This window comes from Lagenorhynchus albirostris, chromosome 9, assembly GCF_949774975.1.
Source record: "Lagenorhynchus albirostris chromosome 9, mLagAlb1.1, whole genome shotgun sequence".
In the NCBI taxonomy this organism is placed as follows: Eukaryota; Metazoa; Chordata; class Mammalia; order Artiodactyla; family Delphinidae; genus Lagenorhynchus; species Lagenorhynchus albirostris.
The window spans coordinates 81,745,031-81,761,282 of record NC_083103.1 but is presented as its reverse complement, the minus strand read 5'-3'; the positions used below and the strand labels follow the sequence as shown (position 1 = coordinate 81,761,282).

The following is a 16,252-nucleotide window of genomic DNA, read 5'->3' as shown; positions in this document are numbered from 1 at the left end:
CATACTTCCTTTCCATTCTCCCACACAGACATCTAATCTATCACTAAGTTCTGTCAACAGTTCTGTATTCTTAGATCTATGTACTTTTCTCTCTCCTTAGTGTTTCTACTTTTATTCAAACACTTAATCATCCTAAATTGCATTACTTCAAGACTCAACTGTTTTTTTCTTCCCATTTTGCCCCCTTCTAATACATTCTCTTTCTTGAAATCATCCTGTTCTTTTGTAAAACATAAATCTCATCATGTCACTGTTGTTTTTAAATCATTTATGGGTCCCCCTTTTTATTCAGAAGAGTCTCCTTACAAGAGCTACAAGATCCTGTGTGGATCTACAAAGCCCTGCCCCTTAGCACACCTCTCCTTCCCAGTACAATCAATACTCTACAGCCAGACTAAACCATATCCAGTGGCTTAATCACACCTGGCCCTGCCACACCTTGGTGCCTTGTCATGTTCTGCTCCTTTGGCCAGGCGTGCCTTCCTTCCTCTCTATTTTTCAAATAACTCAACTAGAGTCTTAACACCCAGATCAGATAACATTTCCCCTAGGATACCATGCCAAGTTTGATGTTCCTTCCTGTGTTAATGTCTGTCACAGCACTGTTTCTCTGTCATAATACTTTGTCTTACTGTACTGTGATAACTGGCTTGTACATCTTTCCCCCTAGACTATTAGCTTCTTGAGGGCAACAACTACTCTTATAAGTTTCTGTATGCTCATTTCTAGTATAGTGCCTTAAATACAGTTACCCTTGATAAGTATGTTTCATGAATAAATGGATATGTTTATTATCTAATCTACTGAATGAATGGACAAATTCACTACACAATATGGCTTCAGTCTTTGTTATATCACTCACTGCCATCTGATTAATGAATAAGTTGCCAGAAATGTCTTGCCCTATTTTCTTCAAAATGTTACAATTAAATTAGAAAAAAAATGACAATTCTTTTCTTTCTTGGTTCAAGTAATCTCAATACAGATGTAGTTTTCACATCCTACAGTCTCCTGGTTAAAGTACTAGGATAGTAATTAGAAGACCTGAGTTCAAACTCAGGCTCTGCAACTTATTAGCTACATGGTCTTTGGCAAGTCAAGTAACTTCTTTGAGTCAAAGCTGGCTTAACTAAAAAATAATGACTATCTTCTTAGACAGTCTCACTCAAAGACTAGCTTGAGGTCAAATAAAATCATGTACATAAAAGCAGTTTAAAAACTATGTGTTGTAGTAAAATGTAAGGTGTATGGTATTTATTCTTCATTTTAAATTCCTGAACTATAGTAAAATTCTGTAAATAAGACATATACATATTTCCCAATGTCAGAAAGTAAAATTTTTTTCCTCTTTGAGAAATAAAAAACCCTTGGGAGAATCCACAAGAAAAAAAACAGTTTAGAGAGTTTTTCAAATGGCTTTAAGAAAGCTTAGTACTGTGACAATTCTGAAATACATCAATGCAAATTGTGCATCATTTAAGAAAGGGACAAGCCATAGAAATGTGACTCATCTTTGTCATCAATCTCATGGGGAAAATTAAGAAAAAGAGGGAAAGAATATTATAAAACTAAAGAATTATTTCAAATCAACATAGAATCTTGCTATCAATTCAAAATAAGGAAATCTAATGACAGTCACTCATTTTCCTAAAAATAATCAAAAGTCAAATAGTATTTAATGTATTTCTGCGAACAACTTTGCAGGTCAAACCATCAGAACTTATTTTTAGCATTTTTAAGATTATTATATCAGTCCAATATAAACTCTTAGAATGTCTTTTTAGGACTACATGTCCTTGAGAAGGAAAATGTACAAAACTTAAACATTGTTGAATTAAAGCCAAAAGTTTGTATTATTTAGTACCCTTAAACAAGTTTGAATTAAGTCCCTATTATATAAGCTCTGCCTGCAGAGCCTACTGGATATAATGTCACATTTTCAATGTATTTAGATTAACTAAACAAGTATATTTTACATACCAACCTACTTTTACAAGTGGCACACAACTGGGTATTTAGAGTTGATAACTAAACCCATCACAAATAGAACTAATATTTAACTTAAAAAGAACAACTTTCTCATCATTACTAGGGTATAATATGCATTCTATTTTTGACTTACAACTTTCCTATCCATCATGTTGTAAACTACTGAATAGACAGATTTTAGACAGAAAAGGAGAGTAAGATAAACACATTATTTGTAAAAAATAAAACAAAAATATTAACCAGTTGGTCTTTCCTATCCAAGTTTAAAAAGTTGGGAATATTCCACAAAATTCTCTTATTATTTCACCTAAGGGACAATACATGAGTACTTGATCTATTTCACTATGTTTTTCCTACTACCCATATGAAATTAAAAGAATCATTTGAGAAACTGAACATCTGTGGATTATATTGTAAAGGGACTGCCTTACTTATTAAAGACTGATTCTTTTACAGGATAGCTAACGTAACTGGACTAAATTAATAATTGCAATGTCTCATCTTTTTATCTTTTAGAAAGCTTGGGATAGATTATTTTAGTATTTTGGTTATTACTTCTTTGGCAAAATTTAAGATACATCATCCTCCAAACCAAAATATCTTTATTAATTAACTATTAGAAAAATATAAGAACATAGCCTGCTTTTTCAGGTTGTCTCAAATGTTTTGTAAAGAACATATTCAATTTAACTAGCATGTTTGTTTGCAAGGATAGCTATTTTGGGTCAACTGTATAATATTTTATTAGAGGACATTCCATATTGAATATTTAATATTTTATTAAATTAATTTATTAAAGGACAGTCCGTATTGAATTTATTTTTTAAATAAATTTATTTTGCCATACACCATACTTTGAATAGATTACAACAAAGAAATGTATACCTTTAATTACATTTTGAAATTTGACTACTTGGGCTATTTATTACACCTATACTTTGTTATTGAAATATGTCATAATTCTATATTATCTGTATTTCTTATAATTTCAGTTTTATACTTAGCAAAGTGTGATTTTTCAACCATGTGAATAGTTTAAAATGAGAACAATATTTTAATTTAATCTTACACAAATATTGTAAAAAAAATAAAATGAAACTATAAGCCAAAATTATCCCCACCCTCTCTCAGCAACTTGGGATTTATACCAAACGTGAAAAATTTGAGTTAATTGGATTTATACTTATGCAGTATGTAAACTCTATACACAGAATGTTTAGATTGTCTGAAGTATTCTTAGAATGCTAAATTAATTTTGAGGCAGAAGAACCAACGTTAAATTACATCTGTCCAATAGATGACCAATAATACTCTTTATTCTTTAATCTGTCTTTTTTGTCTTTAAGTATACATTCCGTAAACTAAACATATCCTGTTTAGTGGCCCTTATTCACAAAGACACTAGATTATGAAGTTTTACAAGGGCACACTGCAGGAAAATCGTATTTAAGATAAACCTAGCCAGACACATGTATTTTTTTATATTTAAAAAATATATGTATATTTAATCCAATATGAAAAATTTTTAAATCTAGCCTGTGAGGAATAAGTTCCATGTTAATTCTACAGAACACTATTTTTATCCTTTTGTACCCAAAGGCATACAGCTTGATATATGAGTTTGCCTCATACTTATTGCTTACGTGTCACCTTTAATTAGACTGGAAAATCACGCATCTACATGCTCTAGGTCAGTCCATTTAACAAACACCAATCACCTGACCCACACTCTCTGACCATTGATTTTTCCCAAATTCTGCTTAGATTTGCCTTAAGGACATTTGGCATACTCATTTGTCAAAATTTTTTCCTTTTCTTCACTAGAAAATGGGTTTTTTCCTTATTTACAATTTATGTTTTTTAAAAATATTTTAAGCATGTATGCAAAGTCAATTATATGTGATTATGAAAAACATAACACCACTAACATTGCCTTACACTTGGAATCAAAATAAGCAGACTTAGTTTACTTAGCTTTAATTTTCTCAATTCTAACATGTTAAAGAATAGCATATTACCTATATTTTATACCTTTTTTTAAACTTTTTCATTCTGTGTACAGATTCTTAGCAATTTCTTATGTTTACAGGTTCTTTACCAGTACACTTTATTTTATACAATATTTTTATTACATAAATAATATAATACTAATTAAAATTTTCCTGAATGAGATTAACATATGATATGGAAGAAGAAAGAACTATCACTTTATAGTTTATATAGCTGGAAACCATAACATAAACTTTAAAATACTGAAGCACTTAGTTAGAAAATATAAAACTAATATAGCTCCACTTTTAAGACAGTCTTTCATTAACTAAATAATAAAAATGAATACTTATATAGCAATTTACTGTAGACAAAGTACCTTCAAATATATCTGAATCATGAATTATCTGTAAACTTAGAAATGGTTTTGTTGACAGAATCTCAAGAGAGACACAAGAAAAATATTTAAATCAACAGATAATAATCACACACTAAGAATATTTTATACCTAGAACTGTTTGAAATGTTAACATCTCTATCAAAACTTGGAACAAAAATTAATAACTTAAGACATTTTCAAAAATGACTATCCACAAACTTAGCTCTAATTTATGTTCATTTCTGCTTAAAAATAACTCCCATATAATTATCATTATAATGAATATTGACTTTATTACTAAATACAACAAATGATTTTTTTAATTAAATAGTACCCAAAGGAGCTAGAGAATTCCTGAAAATTAATACAATTGTAGCAGTTAAAAAAAAAGTCAGATCTTTAACCTCCTTATGAAATCAAGTTCTAAAGTAAAGTAATTAGATGCCAAAAAAAAGGAAACGTAATCATGTCACTTGTTAGATGAATTAATGGCAAATATATATGAATTAAAATAATTAATGAAACAGATATCCTCCTAACACAAAAACTCCTTGTTTTCAATTTCAGTAGTTTGTTCAGTATACACTTGTACTCAGAAAGAGGACTTTCAAAATTAAAATATACTCAACTTGATATAATAAAAATATCATACAAAGCAGATTGAATATTTTATTACTGCCGTGCAAAATTTTATATAGAAACTATTCCTATATGTCTTACATAATCTATAACCATTATCTTAACATGTAAATTTTGAGCAGTAGTAAATTAGCATGTAAAAATAAGGAGGTATGTGAAACATGTTTCTCTCAAGAGTGAAAATGCAATCTAAATGTTCTATTGACTGATCATATTTTAGTGATTTTTAAATTAATACACAGTTGATTATATTTTTACTTTGTTATACAGTATTTTGGCAGGGGAGCTCTGTACAACTGTTTAATTATAGTGTTAGGTAAGATCACCAAATCTCAATCTTATTGCATAAAATAACAGATCCAGCTGGGTTGGTTTGTAAATTCAGTGGATTGGAGACTAACATGATTTGCCACCAAGGTAAGGATTCATGGAGTTATATTCACAGGATATATGCATTACCTGATAGCAGGAGACATTCACAACCCAGAATATGAGAGCAGGGCAGTCTCAAGTGACATCACCAGATCATCTGCAGCGTCAGCCAACCGACTCAAATATATATTCTCCACACCACCGCTCCCCTCTTTCTAACTGTTAGCAAACCTTCCATTGCCTTTACCAGTGTAAGAGAGCATGTGTCTTCTTTAAAAGCAAGACATATGCTTACTCAAGTGAAAAGCAAATAAAAACCAAGGAACAGAAATCAAAAACTAGATTGAGTACAATTTTCACTAACTTGATATTCAGGTTGTAGAAATAATACTGAAATGTTAAAGGAGAAAGTAACTTCAATTAATTTCAAGAAAAAAGAAAGACGGAAGAAGGGAGTGAGGGAGGCGGAAAAGAAAGAGGGAGGGAGGGAGGAAGGAAGGAAGAGAAAGAAAGACCAGCTAAATATCCCTGAGACTAAATCTTACTTTTAACTGATTTGCTCTGTAACCAGCAAACTGTGGAGGTCTTGAATGTCTTTCTTAAAAATATAATAATAATAATAATAATAATAATAATAATAATAATAATAATAATATAGAGGAAGGGGACTCTATTGCCCCATTTTAATTCTCTTCTCATTTACCTACAACTTATGTTTTACTTACAAGCATTTGTTACAGCGAAACTGTTGGCTGTCTCAATGTTGTCCACATGAGGTACCAAATTAAAGGGAGCTTCTGACGCATTGGGGCTGGTGTTATGAAGAAAAATTGCTAATCGAAAAGCAGTGTATTCCTGATCTGTGTTTCGGATGAAGAGACCACCTATTAAAAACAGCAGAAAAAGCACATTCAGTGTCTCCTCTTGTAAATGTTACTATACCCACCCCAAGAACTGTCAAATTCACTGCCATTCACCAACACATACAATTAAGGAGCTATTCCTGCCACATCTTGGGAGACTGCCCTTTGTCCCTAAGGTGTATGCTTAATATTTTAGTCTTTAAGGCAGCTCAGCCTTTTCCTGTCCCAATTTGTCATGATCACCGTGACCTCTGAGACAGATCATTTAGTGTGCTTTCCTTTCTCTCTCTTGCACTCCCCATGATTCTCAGCACACTGCTACAGAAGCCAGCTCCAGGGCATTTCTAAGATGCATGCAGATGGGAAGAAAAGATAATTTGCATTAAAATACAGAAATCAAGGGATGTGGTGAAGTGCAGGTTAGAGGGAAATCAGAAAGGAGACATGAACTTTGTCTTTATGCAGCTCTTGGACTCAGCCTAATTAGCACCGTTTTGTGCACTGTCTACGAGAAATGATGCAGTCTGAGGCTGGGCTTAGCTGGAAGAAATTCAATTGCTGCGTCCCATTAAAAGACAGGAGAGAATAGCAAGAAAAGCGAAGGACGAATAGGGTCCCTGGAAATAGAGTCGAGAGGGAGGATTAAGGGCAAAAGATTCAAGAGGAAAACAAAAGAAGAAAAGGTTCCGGGAAAGGGATCTAACTTTGGAATCCGTTAACTGGTAGCAAGCAAAGACAAGGAGGTGTGGGTGTAAATGCTTTTTTGCACAGTGTCTTTCTGTAATAGAGAAAGCTGCTGCGTACAGCACGGGAAGAAGGGGGGGGTGTTTTGTTTTGTTTTGTTTAAACAAACTCTACATCCCTTCATGCTTTAGAGAAAGAAATGAAAAGAAATATCGGATAAAATGCTACCAAACCCCACGGAGGTTTTTTTCCCCCAACTTATTGCAATCCTACTTAAGCGACATGATCCAAAGGTGGAAACAGGAGTATAGACTGAGGATGGACGGGTGGGCAGCTCTGTGCTGTTCTAACTGAACCTGCACCAAAGAGGCAGTCTTTTTATAAAGGGGAGAAAGGAAGAGGGAAGCAGAGGGGAAAGGAGCCGCCGAAGGTTCCCCTAAATTGCTTATCAGTAACTCATTTGACTCACTTTCGGATATCTGCTACAGCCACCCACACGCATACCCCACCGGAGCAAAGCTTACCTATTTGCACGCTGCTCGGAAAGGCTCCCATGGCGAGTCCCCAAAATCCAGAAAATAACAAGACTATCTGTCTGCAAATAATCCTCATCTTCTTTTCTCCTCTCCCTGGCGCGCTCTCTCTTTCTCTCGCACTCTTCCTAAAGGCTGTTCAGAGAGACATTGAGGACTATGGCGCTAAAATTAAAAACAACCAAAAAAGAAGAAAAAAAAAAAAAACAGAGGAGAGAGGTTTGGGTGGTTTGGGGTTATGACTATTTCCCTTTAGCAATCCATCCCGAGCTGCCAGTTTTTTCCCGCAGTCTCCATAGCCCTGGGAGAGGTTTTCTGTCCGGCTGCAAATGTTACACATGCAAAAGATGGTGGTGGAGCGGCTACTGGCTGCTCGCAGAGATGAGACATGCGCTCTCTCTGTGCCTAGCTCGCACTAGCTCTCGGCCCTCGCTTTCTCACCTACACACACACACTAGCGCCGCGGCCGCCGCACGCGCTCTGCTGCTCCTTTCAGCCAACAGCCACCTAAAGCCTACACCAGCCCGGAGCCTCGCGCCCCCTCCGCGAGCGCGCAGCACTCCCTCCGCAAGCCCCTCGCCCACTACTCGGCAGGCTTCATCCCTTGGGTGCTCACCCGAGCGCCTCAGTCTCTTCGACGCTCCAGAGCCAATCTGGAGACAGGTTTTTCCTTTTCACGACTCCCGCCTCTCTTCTTCCCGCGTTCGCAGTGGGTCCTACTCTGGGGATGGGCACCCCCAGCGTCCCTCTCTGCTTTCCAGGCGCCTCTGCTTCGCGGCTGCACTTGGCAGGAAATTCACCCGCGGGCCAGGTCCTCAAGCCCCGAACAGGGCCTCGGGGGGTTAGTACTTCCCCATGCCCCCGGCCCCCTGCCGCATTCTTGCAGCCTCTCGGGGAGGACCGGCTGCCTCCCTCTCCTTCAGCTCAGCCTTTCTCTCAGCCTCGCCCTCTTCTGCCACTGGGCTGCGCGCGGGGGACTCCGGTCCTCGCTGCAGCAAAGATTTCTCACCAGCAAACAGCCCGGGAATCTGGAGAGCCTGAGACGGGAATGGACGAGATGAAGGGGCTCAAGAGAGAGAGAGAGGAGGATGAGAAAAGGGGGCAAAGGGCAGCCTCAGGCAGGTTTAAGAAGCTGGAACCAAGGAGGAAAGAATTGATGGAGTTCAGGCTGGAGAAGAGACACAGAGAGGTCAAACCATTTTAGGAAAGAGAGGAAGGAAGAAAAAGTTAATTTAAATAACAAAATAGGGTGATGAACGGGGTGGGGAAGAGACTGAGAGGTGAAAACTGAATAGGGGGTCTACTTGTTCTTTGAAAGGCTTGGAACTAGGAGTAGGAAAGGTAATTAAAGAGTTCTTTCTCTCCAGTCACCTTTTCAAGAGACACTGCCTCTGTGCTAGACACACTTCAGGAGTAGCAAGAACATAGTTCAGGGGCTGATGAAGAAGAATGGGAAGGGCAGTGCTTGGAGTAGTGGGCACAAGTTGGTATTTGTGCCTGATAGAAAGATGGGATATTTTACATGCACATAGTTTCTTAGCTGGAGCTCCAGAATACTCACTCTACTCCATGTCACTCCAAGAATACTTAAGCACTGCCTTGATGATGTCAATAGTTGTTTTAAATGGGTAGAAGAAATTTATTATTCTAGAAAGTTTTAGAGCTATGGTGTCATTGCCTCTCCAAGGGTCACCTTTAAGACTTCATTTCACTTGGCTGTATTGGATGGAGTCTGTACCACACCCAGAGAGAGTGACTGCAGTAGCAGTGAATGAAAGGTTTCTGATTTCCTCTTTATGGTTTGAGGTCTTCTGACCTAGACAGTATATCTAATCCCCTAATTCCATTAAAATGTAAGAGGAAATGTGTTTTAAATCTTTACAGTTCTTTGGGTGCCATTGGTTGAATCATATTATTTTAGAGCCTGGAAGGCTGGGTCACATCAGCTAAAGCCAAGCTTTTGACGAATTATTAGAGGGAGGGATTCTCCTTAAAGGTTAACTGTAAGAAATTTTAGAAATCTTCTGGTATCATACCTTCATATTAGTGTCTTCTACACCTAAAGTACTGTCTTCCATTACATTTTACAAAAGAATATAGTAATTGCCTATGCTTATCTGATGTAACATTTGGGAAAAGAGGAGAAAGAATTGATCAGTGTGGCCCACCCGGTAAAGACTTCTTGAAATATGTACTGCCTTTACTCCTTCAAGTCTCCTTTCATTAGATATCACTAATTGCCTACAGTTGGAATTTGAGGATGACATTTAATAATCCTCAATTAATCCTCTGTTAAATCTTCAGAGTGCTTTTCTTCAGAGTGCTTCTCTAAGTTCTGAATTTTGCTTTTAAAGTCACATCTTTTTGTTGTTGCTGTTATTTATCCACTTTTCTGTTACATTTCACAACAGATTGTTATGACAAAAAACATCTTAATTGTGAGTAATTGGATACCACAAATCATACATTTGTCATTTCAGTTTATAAGGCTTTAGTCTTACAAGTCAAGTGGGATTTGAAATGTTTTCCTTTTTGTCTTTTCTGTCAACGTAAAAACCAAGCTGTAATAATATTATTCTGTTTCTCTTATAAGAAGATAATAAAATAAGCCACATAAAATTCAAGTTGAATTTAACTGAAATTAAAATTTCAAAACCCACCAAATCATTAAATTCATAACCTAGTTGGGCAACTAGTCTAGCTCTCCCTAATGCACAGAGGCAATAATTAACTTTTGTTCTTCTCAAAATCAAAAGATTTGAGGTTTCAAATAATGTAATGCCACCATCACTATAGGTGCAGGACAAGTTTTATGTTTTTATTTTTTAACAGAATCTAATTTTTATTTAAATGGAATGGCATTACTTTCATATAGAGTATTAATCAAGGTTAACCAATTCTTATCTTGTTCATCTAAATTTCTACATGTAGTACGGTCATTTTATTTTTCATCTAACCACGATAAAGACACCTTGACTAATACGACCACAGATGACACAACTATAGTATTCCAAAATAGTAATCTGTTTTTTTTTAATTTCTATTTTTCCAGTTAATTAAAACCTCCATTTTACTTTATGCATCTAAATTATCTTTCTCTGTAGGATATCTCTATTTATCTCTCTATATATCTATATCTACAGGGATATACTTATAGATATATCCTCATGTCATGCTTGTCTTTAAGATGTACCAAAATGGAACAAGTTTTAGAGTTGACTCGGAAGGAAGGCAAGTGGAGGCTGTGGCAGACGTTGTGCATTCATATATAATAGAAATTATAATCAACAACACTGAAGACAAAACAGTGAAGAATAAAAATGTAGCTAGTAATGGTACAGCTAACACCTGCACTTTTAATCTTGAGTTTCTGATCCTCCAGTCATATGTATAAATATGACTCATGATACACTTCTTATTATCCTAAGTATGAATTTACATATAGAAAACAATTACTTGAGACTCTCTTTGGAGCACTTGTAAAGGCAGAGGTAAGATCCTGCTATATCTCTGCAAAAAATTTGAAGGATTATTACCAGCTGAGAAAACCAAAGATACATATGTTTGATCTTATTGCTTTTGTGTTATTCTAAGTAAATATTTTCACAGTTTTCTGAAATTCAACTTACTAATATATTAAAAGAAGGTATCATACTAGAAGGTTTCTAAACTTTCTTATAGTTACCCAAATCTCTGATCCTATGAAGTAAATTCAGCCAGCATTTGGGCAGTTCTGCTATGGGAAAGGCCCGATGCTGTGGGCAATCCACAGATGAAAATGCCACAGCCTCATACACAAAACATTCACATGGTGTGGCAGGGAAGGCTTTGTGGAGAATTTTCTGTGAGAAGAGATAGATATTGATAGATAGGTATAGCTCTCTAAGTAGAAAAATGGTGTCCAAGGGCCTGATGATATAAAGCACATGCTGCCGAGCTGTTTTGGGGTATAAACTTGGGGTCATAGAGGATGATAAGAACAGAAAGTTAGGCTAGACTGTCAATGGAGCATACTGAATGAAGTGCTTGGGATACTGAACCTTATTCTGTGAGGAGGTATCTGGTATGTGTATACAGAGAAAGGGAACATTGGTGATAGTGAGGTGGTTTGGTGATGTAGACCAGGAAAGGCAGGAGCTGAGACTAGTTTATAGACTGCCTTTCAGAAAATCATGTGAGGTGGGACAAAGATCTGGAGTAGAACCATAGAAAAGCAACAGGATAAGGGAAATAGGAAAGTTATTGCTGAGATAAAACTGACAGGGCACACTCATCACCTGGTGGGGAATCATGGGTGTGCCATATATTTAAGAGTTAGGATCAAAGGTAACCTCAAGTTTGAAACCTGAGTGTTCTAAAAAGAAGCTGTGGTAATCAGCAGGTTGGTGATATCTTCAATTGGGAAAAGAAATTTAGGAGAAAGGGCAAGTTTGCTGGGAAATAGGCTTTTCATCAAATTATTCACACTCAGATAGTTATATTTTGAGCACCTACCATGTCTAAGTGCTTGAGATATAGTGGTGAACAAAACAAAATTCTGGCTATTACTGGAAGATTCCTAATATCTGTGAACCTTCACTATTTTTCTAAGGCCTTTCATATATCATTTGATCTACAGAAAAATTTAGATATCATTAAATTGATTAGGAAACCCATCTAAAGGTTAAAATTCTTACATAAATTTATATTCTTAGTAACTGATAAAACCAAGAGCTAGGGATAAAACTCAGGTCTGTCTGATTTCAGAGACCATGCTGTCCTCATTAAAGCCTGCTGAGTTAATGAGCTCAAGGTGCAAAGAGGGGTCTGGAAGATTAAAAAGTAAACTGGAAGAATCCACAATATTTAGAAAAGTAGTATGGTCTTCGAAGACCTCAGGTTTTTACAGTAAAATAAGTGAGTTCAGATTATAGACCCCTAGTGCCTTGGTTACATTAGCATGGATACATTACTTAACCTTTCTATTCTGGTAGAACATATGTAAATTTTCAGCACAGTTCTGGCACATCATAGGCAGTTCTTATTAATAAAGAGTTGCCAAAAATGTGATCAAGGTTCCAATAGAGGGAGGCACAGGGTACCACGTGAGCAAAATAGGAAGTCTAATTCTGATTTTGAGGGAACCCAGGAAGAACTCACAAAGAGAATTTGAACTGAATTTTTATGGGTGTGTTTTTTGGATTAGGTAAAGAGAAAAAATTATGTGCATTACATCAGTGGGCATATGCCTTTCTGTAAGCTACTAGAAGTTTGGTAAAACTGGACTTAATGTTGTATTAGGGGGAGTGCTGGAAGTAAGGTTGGAAAGCAAAGCAAGGGACGGTTATGAACTGTTTCATTCAGTTCATATGAACATTTCATGTCTGAATCTCATAGACATAGAGAAAAAACATTATCAGCAAAGGGGTAAAAAGATAAGATTTTCATTTTAGATCCAAAATCTTGAAATGTGTAGTAAATGCTACACAGTGAGGCTGGAGGCAGGAGAAATTTGAAAGCTGTAGAAATAGTCTAGGTGTAAAATGATTGTGTGAACAAAGCTAATAACAGTCGAATTTACTTGAAGTTGTACTTTTAGGTTTCTATACACTAGCAGAATTATAAAAGTTCCATGTACAAAACTATGTATAACAGTACTATTTACCACAGCAAAACCCCAAACAACCCATATGTTCTTTGAGAGGAGACTACCTTACAAGCTATTGTATATCTAAACATTGGGATTATTCAGTGAAATAGAATTGCCTCTATATACCACTGTGGAGTGATCTCAAGGAAATGTTATGTGAGAAAAACGAAGGTAGAGACAAGTACGTGCACACTAGCATTTATCTAAAAGAAGGAGTATTTTCTCTAGGGACAGAAAATCAGAGTAAAGAGAAAGAAGCAATAAACCTTCCATAGATACTCAGAGTTACATTATCTTAATTTATTTAAAAGCAGATAATTCTGGCATCTTCTGTAGTGGGATATCTCCTAAAGACAAAAATAATTGCAAAAAGCAACTTACACTGTTTTCACTAATCATATTGTTGATGCTAGTATTGATATTGCTGTTCTGAGAATGTTTTGTATATATTGTTGCATAAACCAATGAATTATTATGCTGGTGTTGTTGGTAAAAGCATCAGAGAAAGGTGATACATGTTTAAGATCAAAGAGGGTAAGTAAAAAACCTGGTAGTTTTGAATTTGAATTGGAAGTTTCAGTATGGATTAATGATTTATTTTATATTTTCAATGAAATATGTATTTTCTAGTTCTATACACTACTGGCATAGAAATAATGACCAACCTATTAAAAATCAACACTTCTTGTACTCATTTTGTGGTATCAAATACTATACCCTACTAAAAGACATTCCAAGTCTAGGGAAAGGACTCATTCCAGGTCTATGGAAGGAACTATACAAAATGCACTTGGAACATTGTGTCATAACAAAAAGATATGAAGCTATTATAATTACTGAGTTCATGTCAAGAGTTTTCAGCAGCCAACTGGAAGATCTTTCCATTGACTGAAGATATCAAAAGGAATAATGCTTGCAACATATTATAACACATCACTGTTAAATCCACAGCATCATAGTGATAATTTTGAAAAGAGATAGAAGCCTCATCAATCTCCTTTATGTTAGTTAGGAAACCAACTCATAAATATTTTAACATAAACTTTTCATTTTGGCATATTTGATTTACAGAATAGTTGGAGAGATATTACAGAGAGTTTCCCTATACCCCTCACCTAGTTTCATTTTTCTTTAGTGTTACCTTACATTATTCTGGCACATTTACCAAAATTAAGAAACCGACAGTAGCATGTTACTGTTAACTAAACTCCAGATTTTATTTGGATTTTATCAGTTTTTCCATTAGTGTTTTATTCTGTTCCAGAACCCAATTCAGAATACTTCATTGCATTTAGTTGTCATATCTGTTTGGGTCTCTTCTATTCTGCAACAGTTTTGTCATCTTTGTTTTTCATGACCTTGACAGTTGGATGAGTACTAATCAGAAGTTTTGTAGAAAGTCCCCCAGTTTGGATTTGTCTGATGCTTTTCTCATGCTAATTGAGGTTTTGGACTTTTGGTAAGAATACCATAGAGTATCACATCATGCCAGGCTTTCCATGATATTCCCATTGACATCACTTAGTGATAACCTTCATCAACTGGTAAAAGTGTATTTTCAAGGTTTCTCCACTGTAAAGTTACAATTTTTCCATTCCATAATCTATTCCATAGAAGTGAGTCAAGAAGTATGGCTCACTCTCTAGGGTGAGAGAATATGTACATATATTACTTGGAATTTTGTAAGGAAGATCTGTCTCTTCTTCCCTCATTTTTTAATTTAATCATTTGTTTATATCAGTATGGATTTATATTTATTTTATACTTTGGGTTATAATCCAATGTTAAAGTATTTACTAATTATTTTTGTTGCTTAACTTACTCCAGCTTTGGACATTTGGAGCTACAATTATTCCCCCATCCTTTTGTTTTTTGAACACTTCCATGCTTATTGTAATTACAAGATAATCCAGGATCATCTTGTATATTTTCTGTTGTAGCCTTAGTATAGTACATTTCTTCAAGGACTCCTGCTTGCTCTTATTAGAAGATGATACGTAAAAAGCAAAATCTGGACAGTGGGTTTGCTCATTGTTACTGGGTTGTCATTGTTTCCAGGTTTCCATGTAGGATAGAGCTTGTATACTAACCTATGTATACATACATATCAAAAATTATTTCTCTAGCTATCCATCTATATATGTATTAAGCTAAATATGAGTTCATACTGATTTCTCCACTTCAAATGCAGCACTGCCGAGTTTGTTCTAGCTTCCATTCTTCCTTATCTTGCTTAGATATCAAAAGAAATGATATCTTCCATATATTATAACATATCAATATTAAATCTATGACATTATAATGATGAGTTTAAAAAGACAACAGTCTCATCAATCTCCTTTATATAATGTTAGGAAAGCAACTCATAATTTCTCTCCAACTATGAGAAACCTGGTTCCAACAATCAAGTAAGATACATTTACTTATGATATAAACCTAAATTTAAGTTTTACAAAACAATTTAATTTTTATACCATATTTTTTTAATCCACTGGTGATTACTGAAAACCCATATATACTATTGTTGATTATCTGCATGCCTGGAACACACTGAATTCTATAGACATTAATATAAATGGATGACATTGTTTATGACATTCTGTCCTATAAGAGGCAGGTGCATTATCCAGACTAATACCAACAATTTAATAAATAAATTTATTTATGTATTTATTAGCTAAATCATTTCTTGACAGGGCCTAGATTTTTCAATATGTATGTATTTTTCCCCAACTAAACTGATACTTTTTGATTTTCATATAGTTTGATGCAATCACTTTCCAGCAATAGGAACAATACCCTAGTGCCTCATAGAGTGCATTGCTGTACCTTTTTATCTATCTGTTAAACGTGCTTGAAATCAGCACACTAATCTTGCCCTATAGCAGTTGCTTGATTAATCTTTTTCCAATCTATCTACCTCACATGGTCTCTCCATGAAACTGATTGACATTGTGCATGATTTAAATGCTGATAAGTTATCTCTCTTTCAAAACCACAGAATCCTTATTACACCAAAAAAAATTACTTTCCTTGTTTTATGTTCCTCATTCCTCTCTGGAGTCACTGCAATTGAAAGGGGTCACCAAGTAAGACTAATTCACTCATTCATTCACAATTTATTTATAGAACATTTACTATGGATCATGGTATCATGAAGGAATGAAAAAGTTTT

General features: G+C 35.2%; 1 protein-coding gene across 1 annotated transcript in view; it reads right to left on the bottom strand.

Annotated features, from left to right (window-relative positions):
* Nucleotides 1-8,207, bottom strand: part of GRIA4 (glutamate ionotropic receptor AMPA type subunit 4) — a 509,744-nt gene extending 501,537 nt beyond the window's left edge. The window contains exons 1-3 of the mRNA XM_060157932.1: nt 8,065-8,207; nt 7,440-7,613; nt 6,094-6,252 (exon numbers count right to left, since the gene is read on the bottom strand). Of these exons, the coding sequence (XP_060013915.1) occupies nt 6,094-6,252; nt 7,440-7,527 (247 nt within the window). The 5' untranslated portion in view covers nt 7,528-7,613; nt 8,065-8,207. The remainder of the gene's footprint in view (nt 1-6,093; nt 6,253-7,439; nt 7,614-8,064) is intronic.
* Between the last annotated feature and the right edge of the window lie 8,045 nt (nt 8,208-16,252).